General features: G+C 35.3%; 1 protein-coding gene across 1 annotated transcript in view; it reads right to left on the reverse strand.

Annotated features, from left to right (window-relative positions):
• GABRG2 (gamma-aminobutyric acid type A receptor subunit gamma2) overlaps nt 1-26,880 on the reverse strand; it is a 102,897-nt gene that overhangs the window by 59,149 nt on the left and 16,868 nt on the right. Inside the window, exons 2-6 of the mRNA XM_004428556.3 lie at nt 12,190-12,341; nt 10,624-10,691; nt 8,083-8,303; nt 4,069-4,151; nt 1,296-1,433 (exon numbers count right to left, since the gene is read on the reverse strand). Coding sequence (XP_004428613.1) covers nt 1,296-1,433; nt 4,069-4,151; nt 8,083-8,303; nt 10,624-10,691; nt 12,190-12,341 — 662 coding nt within the window. The remainder of the gene's footprint in view (nt 1-1,295; nt 1,434-4,068; nt 4,152-8,082; nt 8,304-10,623; nt 10,692-12,189; nt 12,342-26,880) is intronic.

The raw sequence follows: 26,880 nt of genomic DNA on the forward strand, positions 1-26,880 counted from the left end.
AGAGAGTCTTTAGGAGAAATCTGCAAATGCCAAAGCCAGTATTAGAGCCGGATAGCTCTTAGATTTAGAGGATGGTGTTTAGGAAGGTAGGATCTTAAATTTTCATCTTTGTGTAGATCCTTAATTTGCTTCTCTCTGTATAGTAGACCAAGGCCTTATTCCAAATTAGTCAACATAAAAATATGTCTCATGAATTCCAGGAAAAAAAATCAGGTATGTGTGAGTCAATCAACAGAAAGCAGCTCAACTCATGGAAATATATCTCAAAAGACATGTCTTAATAGGTGGCAAGCTCAGAACACAATGTTTATAGTATTTGAAATTGAAACATTTAAATTCATATAATTTAAAAAGGAGTAGCTGGAGTATTCTGTCTAGAGAATATATACTTAACATTGCAAAGGGTTCGTACTGGCCACCCATGAGATATGTCGGATCTGGAAATGAGTTTCACTTGGCCCACATGAATTTTTAAATCAATTGAATTAATTCCATTAAAAATCATGAAATTTGATATAAAAACACAGATTTCTAGCTTCTCTTGAAAAATCTGAAGTATTGACCACATTAGCCCCTATGCACACTTGATAATTATAATTAATATTGGTAAGAGCTACTGTTTATTGAGTGTTCACTGAGTGCCAGGTATCAGTCTATGCATTTTTTTTCATACACACAGTATGTCTGGGATGCAAATTTTTTTATCCATATTAGGTATCTGAGGAAGCTGACCCCCTGAGAAATTCAGTAATTTGTTCGATCTCTATAGCTAGTAACTGATGGAGTTGGGATTTGAACCCAGGCCTGTCTGGTACCAAAGGCCAGTCTCTTTCCACTGATGGAGACAGTTCAAAATATTAAATTATTGAATGGAGAATAAGTCCATATCCACTATGGTCACTTTTCTGCATTTGGAGAAAGTTCATTCTCCCTCTGTGATTACTTTAAGTGCTACTATTTCAATACATTATGGGACATTTCCTAAAAGAAACAATACGCCAACACAATAAATATTTTCTTCTTTTTTTAATAATTGCTACTCACTCTGCTTAAAGAAATTAAGCAAAAAATTTACTAACCCAATTTTAATCCAATTTACTTCAAAGTGATAAAATCCATTTATACTAATCTATTATACTAGAATACTAATTATAATTTTCTTTGGTAAATTAAAACACTTCATTTAATTTTCTGAATATCATTTGTAGACAGGTATTGAAAAACTTTCTGAATCATATATACCAGAATTTTAAGTCTGGAAGGGTCACTCAAAATTCTTTACAAGTGCATCTTACCAGAAGTTGTCTTCACTACTTCAGTGGTATTTCTCAATCCAACAAATGAAAATTGATAAAGCCTCCAAGATCTTGTGTCACCCACTTCAACAGAACTACGCTTCCATTGATAGACAATTTCTTCACGTGGATAGCCATCTGCCATGAGATGGGAAGGCAAACATTTAAAATTATCATAAAAGAACATATGTAGCAACCACTTCCTATGAACAAGACACTGAAGTAGGTATGGAGAGAGATGAGAGTTATGAGTTAGATGAGGATCCTGGTCTAAAGAGCATCACGGTGGGGGAAATAAATACAATGACATCATATCCTAATGGGAAGTTAAATTTAAAAATTATGAGGTAAAAATTACCCTTGAAAATCACTTAAATTGCATAGAAGGTATACCATACATGGTTTCGTATATCCTGTATGCATACTTTATATTGTCTGGGGTAAGATATAAAAAGTGACCAGTAAATAATAAATAGTACATATGCAAGATATTATTTCATGGTGAAGGGGAGTCAACAGGACAAGATTTTGAGAGTCATACAAAAGCAGAAAATAATGAGAGAACAGACTCAAATCTTCTCCACAGCATGCCCTTGGAGAGAAAGATGATTGGGAAAAACAACCTCAACTATTTACATTATTCTCTCTCTCTCAATTTGGGGCTACTTCATTTTAATATACACAGAAATCTACTAATAAAATCAGAAAGTAGAAAAGCAAAGGGGAAGATACCAAGGACTGCTACTTAGATTCTGAAGGGATCAATCATGTTCAGCCAAGAGAATAAATAGAAAGCCTTCCTGAAAGAGGTATTACACTGATAACATAGTGGTTATCAGTACCATTTCCTAGCCATGACACCCTGGACGAGTTTCTCAATTTTTTTTCTGAATTATTTGTTTCCTAACGCGGATGATGATAGTTTTTATTTCATGGAATTGATTGTCAACATATATTTGTTGAATGGATAAACATTATTATTAAGTAAATTGTAGAATAAACTGTTTCAAGTAAAATAACTGAATAGATAGATAAACAGATTAAAAAACTAGAAATTATTTCAACTGTTGGTCTACTAATAATGCCGTGCAAAGATAAGTCTTGATTATAGAGGCTGATTGACTACTTGGAATAAAATTCCTTGTTTCTTCCTTTTCTCTCCTTTTGGTTCAACTCTTTGTCTTGTACATGTTTATTAATTAAGAGGAAAGAGAAAAGAAAGCAGGATCCCTAGATTGCTATACAGCAGGGCTAGGGATGCAGGATGTGGTGAAAACTGAGGAAAAGAATGATGATATTAGGGAATTTTCAGTGGAGAACGTGTTGGTGCCTAACTTTTTTTATAGCAATAAGTAATATTAAGTTGTGTTGGGGTTCAGAAGACAGCTGTCAATTGGTGACCTGATGGCACAGAAATCCTCAGTTGTTGAGTTTTAGCTGACTCAGGAAAGGACTAGTCCCAGTTGGAAAATTAAAAGAAAAGAACTCTAATCTCCTAAAGCTCAGAGAAGCTTTCACTCAAAAATATTCCATTCTTGGATAAAGTAAAATATATGAAATAAGATTTATAATGGGATTTTTTCTCAATATATGTGATATACAGTGATATTTTTCCTCTGGTTCCCTCTGGAATTAAGTAATGATAAACAGATGATTACTTCTCTCATTATTGACTTTTTTTGAAAGTATGGTTATTATGATTTAGTTGGCTCTTATGAGTCTCTCTCACTCCCTGGCTGAGAAATTATATTTATAAAAATATAAACTTAAAATTTATAATCAGTTTTTCATCCTGCCTAATATGCACAATTGGCAGACCAAAAATAAGGAGGAGGTAAGCAACCTAACACAGATGCTAAACAAATAATGATGCAAACATATGGGAGAAACTGAGGCTTATTTTCGAATCAGGCAGGAAATATCTGTGAAGGTTATTAAAGCTTAATTTGTGTTAGAATCATCATAGATCTTCTTGCTATAGTCTATTATCTGATGATAATAATAATAATTACTAAAAATAATAGAGCTTTTTATTGAATCTTGTGTGTTAGGTAGTATACTAAGCATTTTACATATATTTTATCAACAAAACAATACTGTGGTGGGGCAGGTCTTATAGTCTCTATTGGGCACCTGGGAATGCGGACTCACTGAGAGATTTAGTAATTTGCTCAAGTCTATAGTGATGGAGTTGGGATTTGAACTGGACCCATATGACATCCAAAATCAGTCTTTTGCTTACTGGTGGATAACAAATTCTAGATGTTACTAAACTCCAGGAGGAAGAGGTAATTTTCAATTTTTATCTTTAACAGATATATCAAAAGTGGAATGAGCAAACAGCACTGTTGGATCTCCGTGTGTCCCTACATGTAAAGGGAGAAAATAAGTAGCAAATGTGTTGCTGCTCTCTTCCCCTAGGCCCATCGTGGGAGGGGGATGTATAATCCACCATTGCCCCTTTCCCTTGAGTCCAGGCCTGACTTTACAGTCCTTGTCAATAAAGGCCTCCAGACAACCACTGACAGTTTCTTAAAAGTTTACACCCCAATGAAACCTATTTGTAATTCCTGATAAAATAGATCCTTTTTTGCAGGAATCACTCTTACTAGGCACAAGCTGGTGTTATGATGAAAGAAACTCAATATTCTCAAAGTCAACAACATTGCTTAATGCAATTTTCTATTCTCTAAGAGTCTCCCAATTAATTGACATTGGAATCAGAAAGATAATGGTGAGAGGGGATACAAAATATACAATGAGTATTACTTACAGCTGGAGAACTCCAAGGGGCAGGAATGTTCATCCATTGGAAAGTTGTGCAACTGTAATTGGCACTCAGCGTCAATTGTCAACCTAAATAGAAAGATATGAAACATGAATACAAAGATTTTAGATATGTTTTAAAAATGTACATTAGCAAAAGTTCTAATGACCATTTGTTTTTATTCCTAGAGAGTATATCTCACATTCTTATTGATAACACAAAGTAATCCTCACTGAAGAAATCCACCAACTCCAGGAGAAAATTATCTAAGACTCAATGTAGTCCATTCATTTTCGCAGACCAAACAATATGATCTCATTGACCTCAACTCTATTTATTCAAAATTTATGATCACGTAATTTGGGTGTTTTCTTTGGTAAATTAATTGCACATGAGATAGCTCAGTGAATATATTTAACTTAACAGAACAAACTGTTTTAAGAACTTAAGCTCATTTATTGTTTGCATGTAAATGGATGCTGATAATTCTCAGATCTTATCTGCTAATTAAAGCAAAATCCTAGGTTTGTAAGTATTTGTTAGCTGTTAGCTTTAAATTACTATATGTGAGTTTAAAAATACCTATGTATCACAATGAAGTATTATGCATTCTTGTAACGGAATAGCTATGAAGCCAATAAATAGGATGTTACGGAGTAAAAGGATATCTAAAGGCAAACAAGAAATGTTAAATACACACACACAGACATATTAGAAAAATGTTTGCCGATGAGTCTCAATTAGTTTGCATCTGGTGTGCTTATTTAAACATACAGATTTTCTGGGTCTCAATATCAGCTAGGATTCTAGGTGGGGAGAAAATTTAAAGGAATCCCAGATGTATTGACTATCTTTGGAGATGTATAAATATATTCTACAATTGTAATGGTGGTGGGTTGATGATTTTTAAAATTTCATATTCGTTAGCTATATTTCTCAAAATGTGCAAATATCAATCTTGAAGTAATAAAAGTGTTATTTTATGAACATTGATTTACTTTAAAAGATTTTACAGTTTAGCATAAATTTTAATTGGGGAGAATTTATTACTCTATGGTATAATAGAGCAATTATTGATCTTAAAATATAACTAATTATCATTGAGCCCTTAATTATCTATGAGGCACTGGGTAATTGTCCTCTTATTTAGTAAGTGTTATTATGGCTTCTAAACTTGAACTTGTCCAAAATCACAAAGCTAGTGCCACAGTTGAGATTTGAACCCAAGGTTATCTTTCTCCAAAGCTGGAGGTTTTAATCATTGCCACTCAACAATTACATGCCTTTTCAAAGAAAAGATTAGTTTTATTCACAAGCGAAATTATAATTAAATTTAATGTTTTATTAGTATTATTTCTCCAAATTAAACTGGAATTTTTGAAATTGAAAATAAAATATATCAAAGATACAAAGATAGATAACATACATAAATATCCATGCACGCGCGCACACACACACACACACACACCCCTTCCTAACTAATTAAAGATAAGCAACAAGAATAAAATCATCTCTCGATGTTGATTGGCAACTCATTCAAACCTTGACTGAATCTCATGAGTTACATTTTTGAGGTGGTTCCATAATTGAATATTCTAATGATTCCACAAATTAAAAGAAGTTAATAAAATGACTATAATGTTACAAGAGCAATAAAGGGACTTCAGATAGTATGACTAACAATATTTCAAAACCTAGACTGAGCTCTGATTTATCAGACAAACTTTGATTTCCACTAGATTCTAATTTCAGTCATTACCTTATCTCTAATGTAATGAAACCCATGATGAATACAAAATATATGCAATGAATTTCTTTTGTAATTGTGGCCATTTTTCCTAGTAAGTGACATAACTTTGATAAAGATTTTGGAGCCATTTTAAAGTATTATATTCTGTATGTTGAATGTCATATAAGGCATAAAGTACATGCTAGGGCATTTAACATGAATCATTCTGAAGCTAGAAGTTCCAGGATACTAAGATCTAGAAGAATCGTATTATTCATATTTTTACTGAGAATATATACATATAATTTTAATGTCCTCTATCCTTACTATATTTCAGTGTCTGTGTTAAGGACTTTACATATCACCCCATTTAGTCCTTATAACAACTCTGTAAGATAAGAATCATTATCTCTATTTTGTAGAAATTAAAGAAATGAAAGGTAAGAGTTTGCTCAGTTGTAGTACTAAAGAGTGCTACAAGAGCCTTGGGCGAGGAGTGACGGGCGGAATGGTGCCTTCTTTTCAATACTCTCCATCAATTCTCGCCTAATTCCTCTAAATAAAAATGTAACGAAGTACAATCACGTGCCACATGACATTTCAGTCCATATCAGACTACATATGTGGTGGTGGTCCCATACAATTAGTACCATATAGCCTAGGTGTGTAGTAGGCAGTACCATCTAGGTTTGTGTAAAGTACTGAGAGGAGGAAGAAATTTCCCTCTACCCTTCCAGGTTTTTCTGGCTGGTCTAAGACTTAAACTGACATGAGACACATTAACAGGAGAAAAACAAGTTTAAAAATATGTATACGTGGGAGAAACCCAGGAAAACTGATTAACTCGCCAAAATGGCCACAGCCCTCACCTTGAATACCATCGTCAGCTAAAGATAAAAGAGGATGTTGGGGGTGGGGAGAGTCAGGGACTTCAAAGGGAAGGAAGGCAATCTACAGGTAGGTAAAAAGGAGCAAATGTTTGGAACACAAGTGTTTGGCCACAGAGAAACAGAGGAACACAGAGGGGAGCCCGACAAACAGGTTCCTTCCTGTCAACCACCTAGTTCAAGTTGTGCTAAGGTGATAGCTCCCTTCCTGAGACAGATTTTTTTATCTGAATCCTTTTAGGCAGTTAAACGAGAAGTAATAAAAAAATTTTTCTGAGTCTTTTGTTTCTCAAAATTAATCAGCTCAAAATAATCCTCATGTTAAAGAGACACATTTTGGGCTGGCAAGTTTCGTTCCCCTTCAGCACACTCTATGATGTTTGTACAATGATGAAATCGCCTAACGATGCATTTCTCAGAACGTATCCCCGTTGTTGTGATGCATGACTGTAAAAACATCAAACATTATACAAATAAAGCCTTGAGCTATGTCTTCTAGCACCAAGACCCCTACTACCATATAGCTGCTCCTAAGTCCTGTACATAGAAATTCTGGAGAGTTGCCCTATTTCATACGGATAGTAAGATATAGAGCTTAGAACCAAAGCCAGATTTGTCTGATTCTTACCTCTATGTAAGAATTTATTTATTACATTATTTATTATGTTGTTTAATAATATACTCTCACCACTGAGAAACTTCAATGTAAAAATATTATAAATGCATGTAAGTATGAAGTGCTAAGATAATAACGTGAAATAATTTAAGTAGAAAACTTCCCAAATGTTACTTAATATTTAAGTTCAGAAAATAAAAGATACCTCCTTCAAGTTTTCCCAAAAGATGTCTATTCCCAAAATAGCCAATAAATTAAGTCAAACAGCCTACCAATGTAGTGGAGAGTGGGTGCTGGGAGATGGAATTCATTCTAGTTATTTGCCATTGTGCAGCTAAAAAAAGAAGGATGTATGGGAGACTTCCACATCAAAAATTCTCCTTTAGCAATAGTTTCCTTGGAAACAGAGACGTTTCCGAGCATAACTGGTGGTCCCAAGGATGACTGACTGTGTTTTAATTTCCACATTTTAAAGGAGCAGGACACACATACAAAAGCCAAGATTTGTGCAAAGATCAGGAGATCTTACAAAGGTAAGGAAAATTTCATGACCCTGTGAGAAAAGAGAGTTCTCACATCAGTCATAGAAAATAAGTTCTACCTATGACTTGTTCTTTGAAAAAGCTCATTGATAAACTAATTTTGTAGGGTCACATACTATTATTTTGATCAAACATGCCAACCCTGATGTAGGCTTGAAATTTCTTTTGTTCTTTTTGTTTTAAGAGAGTGTGGTTGATCTTTGTTTTATTCCCAGCAATTACTCCTTTCCTTTTTCAAATGAATACCTTAAAGTGTAGAGCACTCGACCATCATTCCAAATTCTCAGCATCCTATTAGGGGTGGTTATCCAGTGTGCATCAGCCTTTTTGGAGTTTCTGAAGAAAGTGTCTGGAATCCAGATTTTCCCCACCATGTTGCTATTCAATCGGAGGACTTTAATGGTGCTGTTAAATTTCAGACGTCTGTCATACCATGTTTGGGCAAAAAATATATCAATTGTATATTCCTGTTTCAAAGAAAAAGATGAAATAGAATATTTTTAACACAGTAGGATTGTATTGTAGAGCATTTGTTTTTATTGGTTTTATTCTCATTGCCAATAGGAAGCAAAGCTACTTTGGCTTTGAATAGTCCAAAAGAAAGCTAAGGCTTTGCTAAGGAGACACCCATCTTTTGTAGACAAGTTGATACTTTTATGAAAAAATAGATCTATCTAAATGAATTCTGGCAAAAGATGCGAGCCCTGATACAATCATTTGCATTCGGTGTCTATAGAACAGAGTTTCTCATGTTATTTTGGGCCAGCTAATTCTTTATTGTGGGGGCTGTCTATTTAGGATATTTAGTAGCATTCCTAGCCTCTTCCCACCAGATGCCAGTAACACCAACACCAACCTCCCCCACCAAAAGTTATGGCAACTAAAAGTATCTCCAGACATTTCCAAATGTCTCTTGAGGAAAACAATTCTTCAGGCTCAGAACCACTGCTATAGACTGAAAGAAAGTCCAGAATACTCAAAGCAGTCATAAACTGGGGCCCTAGAGGCTCAGTTGCCTCATAATAGAATGGATCCTAAAGAACCTATCTTGTTAGGTGGTATGAGGATAAAAAAGGGGAATACACATAAAGCACTTTGTGCTGTGTCTGGCAGACAGCAAACACTCAATGTAAAGTAACATTTAAAAAATTTTTTACAATTATAGTTGTTGTCCTTTTCTCTAAATAAGAGGAAATGAACCAGTTAAAAAAATAACCTTTACTACTGTACTAATCTCTATCACAATGCATATTTGCAAAGTGCTATGATGACAAATGACTCTGTAATGATTGCCCTCAAGGATATAGCACTAAAGTGGCAAGTGATTAACTTTAATCAAAGAGAAATGAGTGAAGTGAATTCAGACTGTTAGGCCTGGAGTCAGAACACCCGAGTTCGAGTTTGACTATCATATTTAGATATTATTTAGCATTATTTTATAACTTGATTTTAATCATGTCTATAAATGAGAAAATTAAAGAAAACAACCTCAGTATTTTTGGAATATGAGAGACGAGGGATAGGAGTCATCCACATTTCTAATTAATCCCCTCAACCCACCACCATTTTATGATGAAGAGCACAAAAATACAGGGAGGTTATTTATTTGTGCAAGAATACACAGCCTGTCTGGATCAGACCAGAATCTTCTTTTTTTCCCCCATTCACACTGTTCTGTGTTATATCCTTGCACCTCCTGCCACATGTCTCATTGTCATCGACTACATTGCCACTGGCGTAAACCAGGCCCCTTTGTACACCATTTAGTTTCATGTTTGCTACCTATGAGTAACGAGAAGGGAACCTATTCTGTGAAATTCTTTGTCGACTAATTAGTGATGTGCCAGTAGATAGAGTAATTAAATAATTTCTGATCTACAATTTGGCAAAAACCCCCACAAAAACAAAAGCTTTAAGATTCTTTAAACCAGTGTTTCATAAACTGTGATCCTGGGACAGTAGTTCTGGGGACTAGTATTCCTGAAATTAAAAGTTCTATTAAATAAACTACATATATAGCTTCTTCTTCTTAGATACTTACAACTTGCATTAGAATGCTAAATATTCTGAGCATTTTAGTTATAAAGAAGAAACGGGTTGGCATTTGTTTAATGATTAAACAAGCCAACTTACATGCATGGAGTATGCAGGTGGTGGTATACTTTATTTATCACCCCAATTGAGAGCAAAAGTTTCTCTCTCTCTGACTCAACAAAGGGTCCTCATTGCTAGCTTGGTAAACACTATTTTAAAGTTATTGTATCACTATGTTATGTTACATTATGTTATGTTATGTTATGTTATGTTATGTTTTATGGTATGTTGGACCTATTATGGACTCCAATCTAGTTTCTTAATTCGGATTTGGATAGAAAGTGTTATACAAGAATAAAGTGACATTTATTGTTACATCTAATGCATGATTCCCTCTGAGAAACAATTCTGATTTGAAGCAAACTATGCCCTCTCCACACTATCAGTATTCTAAAAAGTAGTGGAGCACTGTATTGTATTTTGTAGTAAGCAGTACTTACCAAGTGAGCAATGATTGTTGACTTTTAAGAGTATAGTATTTTTACACAAAATAATTTTATACATATGATCACATTTAGTGCTCATAACAAATCATAAAAAATAATTATCTTCATATTACAAGAGAGAAAAAAAGGGTCTAAGAGATTATCTCTCCCTTCCAAATTTTTTTTGTTGGCATATTCCTTGCTGTTTCCCTAATAGCTATTTCCTCTCTAATCTGTTAATAAAATAGACAAACTCTTAGAAACTTACCATATTGATAGCGTTCACTGGACCAATGCTATTCACGTACATGTCTGTGTGAATTAATGTTGGTTTCACTGTACAGAGAACCATAGAGATATTAACAATATGTTAATGTTTTAGTCTTTGTTATTCTAGAAATAGATTTATTTTGCTACGTTAGAAGTGATTTATTGCAACTAATTTGGTGTCAGTGACCAATTCGCTACATTTAAATAACTACTTGTTTTCAAAGAAATATCTCTCCTTTTAAGCATCAAAATGCAATAACTAAGCATAGTAGAGTTTTGAAACTGAAGATCCTTTAAGATTACATAAAAATGAACAAATAAGAAAACAGTCTCAGATTTTCTTCATCCTTCTCTCAGACTTCCTGAATTTTACCATTTTTTTCTTTAAGCTCTGGAATCTATTTAGACATTGTAACCTGACTTGACCCATATAGAAAAAAATAACTACTTAGTGACCTAGAAAAAATATGCATTAGAAACATGAAGTAGACATAAAAAGCAACAAGTATTATGAATTATTTTTGAAACATTACACCCTGTTGATTCCTCTTGTGACCACTTTATCTTCATATACCTCTAGCCAACACAAAATCAATCTTCCTCAATGACTTAATGGATTCTGTGACTCATAAACTAATATGAGGAAACCATATGGAAACCCAATACGCACCTATTTGTCAAAGAGGATTAATATTAAAAATCATGTACTATTACATCCATGACCAAATGCATGTGCTCCGTTTTCATTTAACATTTAATGAACAAGGATACATAATATTATTCTGGGCTTCAATTCGACAGTACATCTGTCTCATATTTATTCACTTTCATTGAAAGTGCCATGTCCTAATTCTCTGTGGTGGATTGAATTCATCACTGTTCCTTGCATCTACACTCTTGCCTTTACCTCAATAAGCTACTTCTCTGCCTCTGAACTTAGGGCTCGACCATCTGACTTGTCTGGCTAATAACATATGGACAAACTTGAGCATGCTAGTTCTAATTCGAAGCATTAAGCCTTATGAGCTTCTACTATCTCTCTTGCTCTTTGCCATTGTCATGAGGATGCTCCTAGCTAGTATGCTGGTCCCAGGAGCAGAAGGAGAGTACAGCTTTTCTAAATGAACAGCCCCAACCTGGCTTAGTTTAGATTAGACTGCCCCCAGCAAAATGCTAAATAAATGCTTATTATTTTATGCCACTGAGATATTGTAGTAGTTTATTACACAATAGGTAATATATCGTTTCTTTACCATTATTTACCTGTTTTTGATGTTACTTCATAAAGAAGTTGTCACTTTTCTTTGTCTGGGTTATCTAGGAAAATTTGAATTTCCAGCTCTCAAGCCTCACTTGCAGATCATCTTTCTTCATTTTGAACTTATCAATGCCCCTCCCACCCCCAGGCCTGAAGGCTGTTTATACATTCTTTGTCTATTTTTACAACATACAATCAAAATATCATTTAAGTCTTTCTGGTTATTGAAATACACTGATGTTTTCTTCTAATGCAGTAGGCATGTTTGTTTACATCTATACCCCACCACAAAAGACTGTGGCATACCTCCTATATCAGGTCGAAGTTTATTGTCATATCCTTCCAGGAGGTTGTTTAAGATGACAGTGACATCACCCTCAGGAACTTTTGGAGTCAAGACCCATGTTTTGTTAGAAGCATAATCTTCATAGTCATCATCAGATTTTTGGCTCGTGAGGCTTAAAAAACAAAAATATTGGTCAAGAAACACAAAGATGACATCCAGGTTGACTTTTACTCACAGACCACTAGTGGAAAAGGTGAAATCAAACAGGATTACAAGAATGGATTATAATGGATTACAGTGAAAATTCTCACCTGAAGGTTAGTCTAGCTAATTTAACTGCACAGATGTAGAGGAAAATTTATTAAAGTGTACTTTCCAGTTTTCCAGAACGCTCTGTCCTCTCATCTATAAGTATACCATGTTTTCTCAGTTATTTTTGCCTTTCCATAGTCTGTGTTCTTCCCGTCCACCTGCCCAACCTCATGAAAGATGTATTTAAAAAAAACAACTATTTTTGTGAAAGCAATGCTTAAATGATCATAATGTAGTCTAAGAATTCAGGCATAATGTCTACTTCTTCCTCCTTTGAGAAGTTAACTTGCTCCAACCTATTAATGAAAGTAAGAGACTGATAATTAGATTCACTCCCACAAACCACCAGAGAAGCCTCTCTCCCCTCAATTGAACTACTAAGGAGAGCTCAGTCTTGCTGCCTGTTCTTCCCCCAGGGTGTGTGTGTGTGTATTTTTTTCCCCTCAGTTACACTAGAAAGCAAGGGCGGTTCGTTTATCTTTGATTGTTAAGAACGTGGTACTTTGAAGAAAAATGTAGTTGCAGACCTTAATCCACTCTTTATTACAGCAAAAGTTCTTAAGCTGGAAACTAATACTAATGGTTAATGTACTACCATCATAGAAGTGATATTACCTATTTTGAGTGATCAAAAAGCACATAATATCCTGTGATTCGGTTTTCTAAGCCAAAACCTATCAGAAAACCTCTGGGCCAGAAGCTAAGGATTACTTTGGGAGGATATTGGAATTCCTATAGCTTGCCTCTCTCCTGCTCCAAGTTGCACCCCGCCCCACCCCACACACAAGATGATGATATTTCCCCAATCTAGGGGCAATGCAAAACCTTGCAAAAGCTGCTGTTTTCATTTTTATCAGCATTCAGTGAATACTGGTTACTTCTGTGGTTTATGGTGAAATACAAAAATACAAGCTTAAAATATAAAATTTCCCATCCATCTCCATCCCCATCTTCACTTTGTTTTCCTAAATATATGATATAGAATGGATCTTGTCAGAAATCAAATCACTGCCACATTACCCTGAATATATATATATATATATATATAATCAAACCATATTTATCACCTTTCTTCAAGCATATTCATTCATCAAGACATATATATATAAAATATATGTATATATGTATATGTGACTATGTTAGATAGATAGACAGACAACTAAATATGGTAGAAGAAAACTGATTATGTGATTAATCTGGTTTGAGAACGACGATGGAAGACAAAGTTTTAAGAGTAATCACTGGCGTGGATCAACTTAGCAAGTAGAGTAATCTCCTCTTTTTCATTCCTTTAAAGCTTTATGAAGAGGAAATATTACAAAAATTGAGCCACACATCTGTGTAAAACTTAACATAGCCAGGCTTACATCTTGCACTTCAGTTAGCGCAGAAACTTTAAATAAAATTTGAATGTCATAGAGCATCCATAGAGGGTATGATGGGCTGCACAAAGCTTCAATCAACTCTCAGAGAGAAAGGCCTCAGTGCAGGCAGAGCCCAGTTCTCTGCTAGGAAAATCCCTTTTGGGCCTCAATTCCTCATTTCTCTAGAGTACTGCTGAACTCTGCCTAATAAAGCTCTAATCCTGTGACCTAAATCTTACTAATTTAAGAAGAAAAACAAACTCTCTGACAAAGAAATTTTCAAATCTCTCCAATAACTCATAGAGAAAAAAATGTGGTTGGCTCATTGGATGTCACTGTAATGAAATTTTACCACCATTTAATTCGTTAATGCAAAAGTGCCTTTTCAAAAAAATCTCTCTCTCATCCTTCCCCTCCTTCCCTGCATGTGTGCGTCTCTTAGTCGCTCTTTCTCTCAGACAAATGCACACTCTTAAATTTTCTTCAAGGGAAGGGGATATATATTAAATCATTTGACTTGCTTATTTATAGCACCTCCTCATACTAACAATGAAATGATCCAAGCGTGATGGTGCTGTGTTACTGTTGTTACTATTATCTGGCAGATAAGGAGGAAAAATACACTAGCGAAAAGATAAGGGATACTTGCTCAGAAGGAATACAACTTTCCAGAATTGCACCAATAATTCTCATAGAGTCATCATCTATCAGATGCTAAAACAATAATCAAATAGATCATGTCATGTAAAAGTGTCAGTGACAGATTTTGCCATACTTCAGGATGCCTACTTAGCCATGGAGAGGTCAAACAGAGTAGAGAAATTAGGGGCATATATTTGGGAGTTACAAAGTACCAGGTCTGCCTTCTGGATTCATGTCTAGCTTCTGTCCTTACTATTTTATGACTTGGACAAGTTATTTAACCTTCCTAAACTTCACAGTGTTCTCATATTTAAAGTAGAGTTAATACCACTATTCACGTCACATTTTTGTGCAAGGTTAAGATAATGTTCAGTAAGTGCTTGGCACAGTGCCTGACACATAGCCCTGAAAATAGATCCATTATAATTATTGCTGTAAAGTGACCGCTGCTAGGTTTATAACAACACCTCCAACCATGTAACTAAAACCTGGATCTACAGATGCTGCTTCCAGGCTTTTATCTATTATAGGCTGAGAGGAACTAAAAACAGATGTTTTCCAGGAAGAAAAATAATGAACCCCTACATTATAAATAAATGAAGTTTTTATTCTCCAGAGCTTTCCCAGCTGAGGCCTAAATTAATGGGGCTGATGCGTAATCTGGGACTGTTTCCAGATTTGTCTTAAAAAAATAAAAAAGAACCTCTCTCATTCAATGTTGGCTGTTTCTTTCTCCAGAATTCGTTGGAGTCAAGACCTCCTTGTTTATAGGCGGGCTCTCTAGGGATATTGAAGTCTGATAAGGCGTTCTGTGGAACTGTGAACTCCATGAGAATGCCTGGGCAGAAACAGATAGACAATGACTCAAGAAAATTGGCTTAACAGTTAGTAGTCTGTGAGTGAGCATCAAGTTGGACTTCTAGCTAAAGGCAGCTATCAGAATGTAACAGCCTTTGGAAGTGATTACTCCTTCTTGTGCCCTTTAGGTTAAAAAATAATCTTATAAAGGGAAAGAACTGAAATTGAAATTACTCTTAAATTAATTTACCATAATGAAAAACATTTGTTGTAGTCTGAGTGATCATTTCTGAAAGACGGTGCCAGAAAAGGTTGTAAAGTTTTCATCTTTGAAAGCTTTCAAAAAATTGTTAGAAAGCCGTCTGACCCGGAGCCTTGGATCAGCAGCATGAGTATCTTTTGGGAAATTGTCAAAAATGCAAAACGTTGGGCCCCACCTGGACTCTTGAATCAGAATCTTTATTTTAACAAGCTCGTCAAGTGATTCATATGCATATTAAAATTTAAGAATCTCAGCTATCGAGTGTTTAAGCCAGTGGTGCTGACTCGTGTGTATGTGTGTGTGTGTGTGTGTGTGTGTGTGTGTGTGTGGGTGGGTGTTGGGTAGACTCTTTAAAAAATGCAGATTCCCAGGTTCCTACTTTAGATCTTCTGACTCTGAATCTCCATGTTGTTAGATTATTAATTTTTATTTTCATCTTTACAGTTTTATACGTGATTTGAATTTATGCATGATTACAAACTTGTAATGAGTTCATGTTTATAATCAGAAAAAAATAATCAGTTTTATTTAGAAAGAAAGTGGTCTTTAAAAACAAAACAAATACTAGATAGATGTTCACTGAGAGGCTTCTTTCAATTATATAAAAGATTCTAAATATTTGAATTTGGGTACATATTCTGGATATTTATCACTGAAGATTAATTGTGCAGTTTATGGAATTTTAAATCTTAATTTAGATATTTCAGATTCCCATTGATTCAACAAAGCTCTGAGTTTGGTGAGGTGAAAAATCTAGCCATCGTATTATCCAGGGTAGCATAACAGCAAACTTTTGTATGAGACATAAAAACATTTGTCTTTTCACTCAAGTATCTTCAAATCCTTTGGTGTATGGCATCATAAAGATAGAATATATATTTTTCTTTCTCTGACGTAGATAGGAGTTGAATAAAAAAATTATTTTTTTACTTAAATATTTTTAAATTATTAGTACTTCATTCCTTTGTAACATTAGTTTCACTAATGTTTTGTTTGTATAAGTTTTGGTTTACTTTTATTTTATAGGTACAATAAGTCAAATGCAGAGTATTTTATATGTCAAAATAAATCTCCCAAGACACATATGTCTGCAAAGTGAGACCTTTGGAATCTTTTCTATTAAAAATTCCTATGCATTTGATTTTCTGCTCTGTTACTATTACCTCTATCATGAATGTTCACTGTTTACATAACATAAATCTCTGTTCCTCCCTTTACCACACTCACAGGGATCCCCTGCTACCCCAAATTCTCATCAAGCTATAGAATCCAGTGGGAATCTCATATCCAGAAGCATCAGTAAGCAGAAGAATGTGTTGTTCCTTACATCACCACATTACCTGAGACTTTGTTGAGTTCGGGAAACCTGCCCAGACTCCAGTACCTTTTATATTGTCCTCTCTGCCTACAATCTTTTCTCCTCTCCACCTCCCAAACCAATATTTGGCATGGCTTATTCCTTCTTACCCTTTAATTTTCAACACAAACATCACCTTCTCACAGAGGCCATCCCTGACTGTTTTATTTACCTTTGTCACCCACCCCACTCTTTATATGTTGTAGCCAGTCCCTTGATTGCTTCACGGCATTTGTCACAATGTGTATTTATTGACTGGCTTATTGTCTGCTTCCATTTCTAGAGTATAAATTCCATGAGTGCATGCTTAATTTAAGATTTGTGGAGCCAGCTCTGGTGGTCTTGCGGTTACATTTGCGTGTTCTCCACCTCAGCAGCCCGGGTTCGCTTCCTGGTCGCAGATCCACACCTTCCGTCTGTCAGTTGCCATGGTGTGGCGGCAGCTCACATATAAGAACTAGAAAAACCGACAACTGTGATATACAACCATGCCCCGGGGCTTTGGGGAGAAGAAAAAAAAGATTTGTGGAAAGAATCAATATTTTTGCTGACTAGTTTTCCTAAGATAAATAATAATACCAAGAGTAGCTACTGTTAAATATTCCCATGTCCTAGGAATAACTTTAAGGGCTTCACATATGTTCTCCCACTTAATCCTTAAAACAGTGATATTCCTATAATTATCCCCATTTTACAGATGAAGAAAAAAATGATATTTACCAATAGTCATTTCAGTTTGCCAAAACCAAAACGTTTATAATTTTATTTATTTATTTATTTTTTTCCCCCAAAGCCCCAGTAGATAGTTGTATGTCATAGCTGCACGTCCTTCTAGTTGCTGTACGTGTGACGCCGCCTCAGTATGGCCGGAGAAGTGGTGCGTTGGTGCGTGCCTGGGATCTGAACCAGAGCCGCCAGCAGCGGAGCGCACTCACTTAACTGCTAAGCCACGGGGCTGACCCAAAACCAAAACGTTTAACCACTATGCTGCAAGACTTTGAAAAAGGAATTGGGGCCAAAGAATCTGCTAATGTACATTCATCAAAATATAAGATCATCCAAAATAAACGGCTACTCAAGCTCATTTTCCCTTAGGACAATAAATTAGTTTATGCCTGGGCTCAATGAAAGTATGGCACCTTCAGCATAAAGTTAATAATGTCCGAATTTCATAAGCTTGCCATTGCAGATACCGATGATTTGATCTCCCCACATTGAGGAATAAAAGCAGATCTGGCAATTTAACTTGATGGATGTGATAAGCTGCCTCACTTAAACTCTTTTTTTGGCTTGGAGAGCAATGCCCATTGCAGGAACAAGCCATGTATATAAGGTAACTCATTTCTTACTGGAGGACTCAAGGATGTCCTCCAGTCCCTGCAAAAAGCAGACTTTGGTAGAAAGTGTAGGAGCAGGTATGGTAGGTGAGTCTATATCCTCAGAAGGCACAGGTGACTCAGAATCTGATCGTGGAAGGAGAGGACTCCACTCTGTACAGCCCTGGAGGACTGGGAGCTCTTCAGGGACATTGTGGTGGGATTCAGTGAATAGGAACACTGGGGCACCAGGTATTGTATCATATAGGGCCTTTAGTGGCCTGTGGGATTCTATACCTCCCAGTAAGGACATGTAAGAGACTTGCACAGAACGTGTTGGGAAAGGTGCTCTATGCACAGGTGTGTACACATGAATGTGTGTATCCAAAGAGGGTAGAGCTAAGGCAGGGAAGTAAATCCCTAAGTGTCAACTCTGACAGTGAATTGTCCTACTTATATAATGACTTCCTTAGCTCCTACCTAGTTCAATTTTTTGATATTAGGCTAACAGCTGTCAGTAAGTATATTTATTTGATTGAGTTAATTATCAGATGTATATATCCCAATGTGTAAAACGCAAACTGCTTGTTTCATTGGCAATCTCCACTGACTCATATCAAAAAGTGTCTGTGGGGTCTTATTAGCTAAGAAGAATTTTATTGCAAGTATCAGAACATTCAAATTAAATTGGGAGGCACTGGCATATATAATTGTAAAGCCTGATGTAGGAGGAGCTTCATCATGCTTTGATTCAACCTCTCAACTATGTATTTAAAAACTCAGATTCTTTCTGTCTCTCCCTTCTATCCTGCATGACGTCAGCTTCAACCCATCGATGGCTTGACTATGTGGTCATAAGATGCTGCCAACAACTCCTCACCTCTATGCTTCCTTTATTACATCCATAAAAACAGAGATAAATCCTTCCAGAAGTCCTCTGAAAGAGTAAGATACTTACTTTTCTACAAGTCCCCAGAAAATCTTATTCTGTGTATCACTAGCCTGAATATGTATGAAGTCATACACAGGAAATCGATATCTATGGCTACAGAATGGGACTATGTTATTTTAGTCTAATTATATATCCTAATATTGGGATATCCTAAATATTGGGATATTTAGGAAGGTAAGGAGGGAAAATGTGGAGAAGAGGGTATAAACAGGAAAAAACCATCAATGTCAGGTCATGTTCTAGGATTATCACTGAAGTCCATTTTCTCCAGATTAACACCCTAACTGTAGTTGTGGTGTTGTTTGTCTGTTTTAATCTTTCTTGAATAAAAGTGGGAGAATGTGGAGCAGCTAGGACTCATACACCATGGGAGGGAAAACATTTTTTGACATTATCTGCTAATGATGACCACCTGTGTATCCTATAATCCAGAAAGTCCATCCCTAGATTTACTCTAAAAAGACATGCATGCACATGTCTACTTGAAGACATGTAAAAGCAGGTTCATAGTTGCATTATTGGTAACAGAAATGAATATAACCCAAACCAATGGTAGAATGGATAAATGAAATATGGTATATTCACATACTGAAATATTATACAACAATCCAAACCAGTCAACTACTGCTACATGAAGCAAAATGAATCTGAAAAATAAAAATTTGAGCAAAAATGCTACACATACACCCACATACATACACTTACGGTATGTTTCTGTTTATGTAAAATTTAACAACAGGCAAAATTCAACTATAAAGCTCAAAGTCGGAACAGTGGTTACTTTGGGGAGAGAGAAAGGGGATAGAAATTGGGAAGGAGATGAGGATATTTTCTGGGGTATTGACAATATTTTATTTCCAAACATGGTTGCTGGTTATATGGATCTTGTGCTAATTCATCGAGCCTTATTTATGTCTTATTCACTTTTTATACATTTTACTTCACAATAACAACAAAAAATTTAAAAATTAGGTTGAGGTGTGAGAGTTAAAAGCAGAACGTTGAGTCCCTAAGGGCAAGAAATGTTTCTGTCTTCAAAAGTATCATTTTCTAAAACTTTGCGAGTGCCTGACAATTGACAGACACCCAATGAATACTTTTCAAAATATTTAATGAATCCATGAGAGTATGGGTTATTTTTAAAGATTCAATGTTTGTGAAAATTAACTTGGTAAAATTCACTCTCTTCACAAATGTGCATATGTGACAGTCATAGCTAATACTAAAATGAGCTGCCTATATAACATGCCGTAACATGATGGCTGTCACTCTCTTCATTAAATGCTATTGATTCCTTCTTGTGAAAACTCAAGTAACATACACTGAGAAATTTTTTTTAAGTTAAAAAAGAAACAAGGCCAAGAAACCAATTCCAAAGTGATCTCAACTGTCTGTGGCTGTCGGATAGAGTAGAAATAAAAGTGTTGATGCTCAATTGTGGTAAAGATAAAATGTCAAAGAATATAGGAATTCTTATACAGGAATTTTATGATGTAAGTAATAATGATTTTTGATAGTGATATTAATGATTATTAAACTGGCACATTCCTAACTTATCCCTTTATTTATAAAGCACTTTTATGTGATTTTTTACAAAGTGATAAAAATAATAATCTCAATTTCTTGTTTGTGTACCCTTTGCCTTAGAATAGAAGCTATGGCTTCAAAATCTGAATGATCTTGGGGAAACTGAGACAACTCATCTTGCATGCTACACACTAATGTGGAATTTTTCAAAGGCAGTAACCTGTAAGTACGTTGGTCCCACGCAGCAAATTTTCTTCCTACAAGGTGGCAGAACTCAGACACTGTACTTGTATTGCTATTGGACTCTGACAACATGGTGACAAACTAGGCCAATACAACTTCGGGGGCTGTTCTCCCTCACTCCAGAAACACACAGAGAGTGTGCATTTTTGCTATGTTCTGACTATGGAAATCCAAGACCAATTTTAACCACAGAAGACATGCAAACCATAGATCTAATATCAGAGAAGGATGCAATTATTTACTGTCAAGAAATATTCCAAGAAGGAAATACTTTGTATTTCTTCATTTATCTGATGACCATCATTCATTGAGAATGTGCAGTGTCCAGCACATACTGAATGTTCAGTACAGGATATAGATCAGTCGTTCTTACCTGGCTGCACGTTAAAATTACCTACAGGACTTTAAAAAAAAATACCAGTGCTGAAGGCCTACCTCTTAAGATACTGATTTAATTGGTCTAGAATGGGACCAAAACATTGGTATTCAGCTAATTCTAAGGTGCAGCCAGAATTAAGAGCTCCTGCAAGCGAGCGTGACAGAGCCATTGGACTTTCTTTTCTTAGAGTAAGTATTACTTTGGTCACTGCTCCCAAGCAAGCCAGATGTCACTTACTAGTGTTTCAAGGTATGCTGGAAATTTAAATTGGCATCATCCTCAATATTTATGTCCTATTAAGATCACCCCATATCGGTGTTACCCAAAGTTTAGCACACCTGCCCCTGGTACATACCATAACATTAAAGGATGCTGCAACACATAATTAGAGAAATTTTTCCCATTTTAATTTTCTTTCAGCGCATCTAATTATATTAAGGACATAGTCTCAGTGAATTTGTAATTTGTCTTTAACCATGTTTTCCAATTTGCTGATCTACTTTCTAAGGAGAGCAACACCAAACTCAAGACTTCTGGTAGACCATAACATGCCATTAAAATGTGCTAACATTTTTCTGGTTTCATTGTATTTACTTTGCAGTTGTTTTCTGTTATGAAAACTGAAATAGATTTTCCAAGTTTTATCACCTTCTTAAGTGTATTAAATAAAATAGTTATATTAAAAAGGTACTTGTTCTATGAAAAATATTAAGTAAATAAATGACCGGGTGTCACTTAGATGTGGCAAAAACCATGAAGGTGGCCGAATTTGGGAAACAATGCCTTATAGATTTAGGTTTCTTGATCCTTCAAGTAAGTAGCACTTATTTGAGACTTTTGTACAAGGCACAGTTTCAGACAGAAAGAAGTACAAAGTACAATGCTGATATCAAAACACCTCTCATCTGGGGCCAGCCCTGTGGCGTAGCAGTTACGTGCACGCTCTGCTGCTGGCGGTCTGGATTCAGATCCCGGGTGCACACCGATGCACCACTTGTCAAGCCATGTTGTGGCGGCGTCCCATATGAAGTGGAGGAAGATAGGCACAGATGTTAGCCCAGGGCCAGTCTTCCTCAGCAAAAAAATAAAGAGGAGGATTGGCAAGGATGTTAGCTCAGGGCTGATCATCCTCACCAAAAAAAAAAAAAAGCAAAAAAAAAAGCACCTCATCTATTAGAGGAGACAAATAAATACCTGAACAGCTAGAAAAAGGCAACACTTAAATAACAACACAAGGCAATAGTAAAAACATTGTCACATAGTAGAACATGAGTAATCTCTGTCTGCCAGCACCTCCAACTTGATATTAAGGTTATTTCCATCAATGTGCCTCTGCATTCACTTCCAAATCACAGTTTCTGTGGTAAGAAGGTTATTTTTCTCTAGAACATAAAACATTTTGAAAAACTGGTATAACCTTCAGTCCCTCTTCTGACAAAATAGAAGGTCATACATATAAACATGCAGAATTGTTTATGTATTTGCAAGGAGGTCATACAGTATAGGAGAACCTCTGTTACTTGCGCATGGTCCATGAACCAAAGGTTAAACTGTCCCCGATTTAGGGTGATTTAAAGGTCACTGAGAGTCAGTGTATGAAAATGAAGGCTGATTCTATTGCATGCAGTATCTACACATATTCACATGTCAATTGGAATGTATTCAAAATGTATTGAAAATTCACATCCCTGTAGTCTGTTCTATTCTGTGACAGCAGGAAATGAAATATTCCAATTTTATAAGACGCTTGGAAACATGGAGCTAATTTGTTCAGGTGGCTGGTTGAATTTTCACTTTCATGTGGAATTTTACAAACACGTGTGCATACATCTGAGTAACCATGATTCTGGGAAATCTTTTTCTATTCTTTCTTTTCTTTTTCTTTGTTTCTTTCCTAAAATTGTACTATAGTCTTTAAGTTCAAGTCATACAAATTCCAAATCTGTCCCTGTGGTTGTAGCCACTTCTAGAAGACTACTCTTAAGTTTTCATTATTTGGCTCTTCCTGGATATAATGTTTTCCCCAAAACCAAGGTTATATTGATCACTTTAAAAAGTGAATCAAATCTTTCTTATCTTTCAGTTTTGCTGCTAGTATTTTTCTTCTTCCACATTCCCCCATCCTCGATATATGAATAATCCATTTTTATCTCTGTATAATATAAATTTACATAACTAGGAATTATGAATACTCCAGATCATAGAAATTGTGCGTTCCTTCACTCATTTGTGTTCATTCACATGCATCTCCTATGAGCTAAACACTATTCTCAGTACTTTTTTGCCTATAAAAATATGATAGGTATTAACAAAAAACTTTCTTATGAGCACAAACAGGAATGAGCACAAATAAGTGCTCTATCCATGTAGTTTAGAAAGTCCAAAATTACCTTTGTTCTTAGAATTCTGAAACAATGTAAAAACCAAAAAGTCCCAATGGAATTTGAAATCATCCTAACTTCACTCAAGTTTCCACACATTTTAAATCCACATGCTGGTTTCATAGGCAAATTGCAAGTTTATATAATAGAAAAAGACCAGTTTGTATGATTTATATGTTTACAAATTTAGATATCTTATCATGCAATACGGTTAAAAATTTTAAAAGATAATGAATTCATATTATGAAGAGAATGCCTTAATAGAATAATAGGTCACTTACTGTCTTTTTTTGGTAGTATTCTATTACCTTGTTCAATGCACAAATAGCAAAAAGAGGCTCCCACGGAATCCATGGTTCTCCCTGAATCTTCCCTGTCAGCATTCTTTCTAGTATTTCCAGTACCCTCAGACCCATAATCACCAGTGGTAGCAAAGCAGATCACATTGCTGACTACCATTTCAGTGGTTCAACTGTTGAAAAGTTCCTGATTAATTCAAGCAAGAGTGCACTCTCAAGTCCAAATAAGAGAAACCTACATTTTGTCTGGAAAATTTAATATGATCATTTTTATGTAAGCATTCCAGAAAAAAATTTTTTCTGGATAATCACTATTTTTAAAAGCTGTTATTCCAGAACATAAGTTTTCAATTCTCCCATGCAAATAAATAGGAGTGAGATTGCTGAGTAGTGTGTTTAATCTTCTACAAAATTGCCAAATTGTTTTCCATTTTTTATTCCTATTAGCACGGTATGAGAATTCCAGCTGCTCCACATCCAGCACTTGGTCTTGCCAGTATTGTTTTTATTTTACTCATTCTGATAGGTGACTAGTGGTATCATATTGTGGTTTTAATTTGCATTTACCTAATGGCTAACAATGTTGAACCTCTTTTCAGTGCTTCTTTGACACCTCAGTTACTTAGATGAATGTCAAAGGCAGTATGCAGAGTGAACTATATAATTCTACTTCTATGACTTACTTGAAAAGCAAAAACGACAGTGATGAATAACAGACCAGGTGTTGCCAGGAGTTAAGGAGGGGGGTATGACTACAAAGGGGTAGCAGAAGGGAGCTTTTTGGGGGGAAATAGAACTGTTCAGTATCCTGATTGAGGATACCGAATTGTAAGAATTTACATGTGTGTTAGAATTCATGCAACTGTATACCAAAAGGTCGATTTTGCTCTATGTTAACTTAAAAATAAAACAAAAACAAAGCTATTAAGCTGTAAACTAAATCACTGAATTTTTCAAAATATTCTTTGACGTGGGATTTTTGTGAAATTTCCTGATGCTAAAGTACAAGGTAATTGAGTCTAAAATTTTAAAACTCTTCTGGGGAGAAAGAAAATATTATTAATGAAATGGTACTGTGGTTTCTTTTTAATTTGGTACATGGATTGTTATATCCCTTTCAGGCGTTTAGATGAGATGTTACTTTCCCCGGTTCTGCTGTACAAAGATTAAGTTCAACAACATATTTTACGGATAGGAAATAAGTGTATTTTTGTTAATGCTCTATGAGAATCTCTTAAAATTTTAAAATCAGTCATCCAAATGTTTCCAAATCATATTGATTAATTTGGAATTAAGAGGCTGTCTTTGCCATTTCTTAGATGCAAAGTATTTATCTTTATGAAAATATATCTGTTTGAACACATTAGTTAAATATAATGCAATAATTTCATAACTATGCCACAAAATAATTACTATGCTTCAAATAATTGACGTAACAGCAGAATCAATAACTAATTCTTGATCCTGCCAAGATTTCATAGCAAGATGTAAAGCAACACCACATATAATTCTAAGGAAGCTAAAAGTCAACAATTTTAGTTAATTGCCAAAAAATTGACAGTTGGTAGGTAAATTGCAACTCTCATCATTCCCCAAATCATAGACACACTCTTCTTCCTTAAGAATAAAACTGATGGTATTATTATATGAAGTATTTCCCCTGATCCAAAACCCTCACCTGGAATACAATTCAAATTCTTCACTCTATGGCTGCAAGGCCATGCAATAAATAGGAAGCAGCTTTCTGCCTCCCAAATCCTATATCCTGAGTTTTTCACCCTTGGTCACTGTCCTCCAGCTAAGTGGGCCTTTTTTCAGTTCCTAAATCAGGCCAAGTTCTTACTCTGCTCAAGGCCCTTGCACCTGGGGTTACCTATGATGAGGAAGGTCTTCCCTTCAATCTTTTCATGGCTGAATTTTTTTAATACTCTTCTAATCTCAACTTCTTATCCATTACTCAGAGTGGCTTTTCCTGACCATTCTACCTAAAGTAAATTTTTTCTTTTCTCCATCACATCACATTTTTTAGTTATTTCTTCAACATCTATCACAATTTGAAGTTGGTTTATTTGCCTGTCCCTAGACTGCAAGGTCTAAGAAGGTTGAGAAGATGCCTGTTTTTCTCACTGTTTTATCTCCAACCCCTAGTACAGTGCCAAAGAAGTACTAGAAATGCAATAAATATTTACGGCAGGAAGACAGGAGGCAAGAAGGAAGAAATACATCTACTTTGCAGTTATTTTCATTTTGTATTTAACATAGCACTTTAGATCTCAACAAGAGTCAAGTGATATCCCTTGTTAGCCTATTTCAAGGGGAATATGGACAGAATCATGTGGATTTGTGGGTTTAAAAAATGGTTGAGTGTTAAATGTATATCTGGTTACACAACTTCCTTAAATCAGAGGTAATAAGTGAAAATAAATCAACGTGAAGGTAGAACATTGTTTATAAGTAAATTTATAAATGTCTGATTGCAATATATAATACACCATTATATTATATATAATATAGTGTTATGTTTTTAAAAGCATGTCTTTATCCTAGAATATAGGTTCACCAGAGCAGGAACTGTTCAGTGTTCAATGCTACAGCTTCAGCATCTGGTATAGTGCGAGAAACATAGTAGGTAGGAATCAAACAAAATGTGATTTACAAAATAGATGGGAGTTAAGAAGGGCACTATTCAGATCACCTGAATCAGAAAGTGTAAACTGTATCTCCACTCTTGTGCCTTATGTGCCTGAGCATGTTTCTGATATAGTTCATTGATACTTGAACATCTATTAAGAATCTGTTTGGGAGATTACTTAGAGTCTGAAGTCAAGGAGAATAAAATTGAATAAGAAAATCTCTCCCTCCCCACTTGATTCTCTACA

This window comes from Ceratotherium simum, chromosome 4 (assembly GCF_057802395.1).
Source record: "Ceratotherium simum simum isolate JZ-2026a chromosome 4, ASM5780239v1, whole genome shotgun sequence".
Taxonomy (NCBI): domain Eukaryota; kingdom Metazoa; phylum Chordata; class Mammalia; order Perissodactyla; family Rhinocerotidae; genus Ceratotherium; species Ceratotherium simum.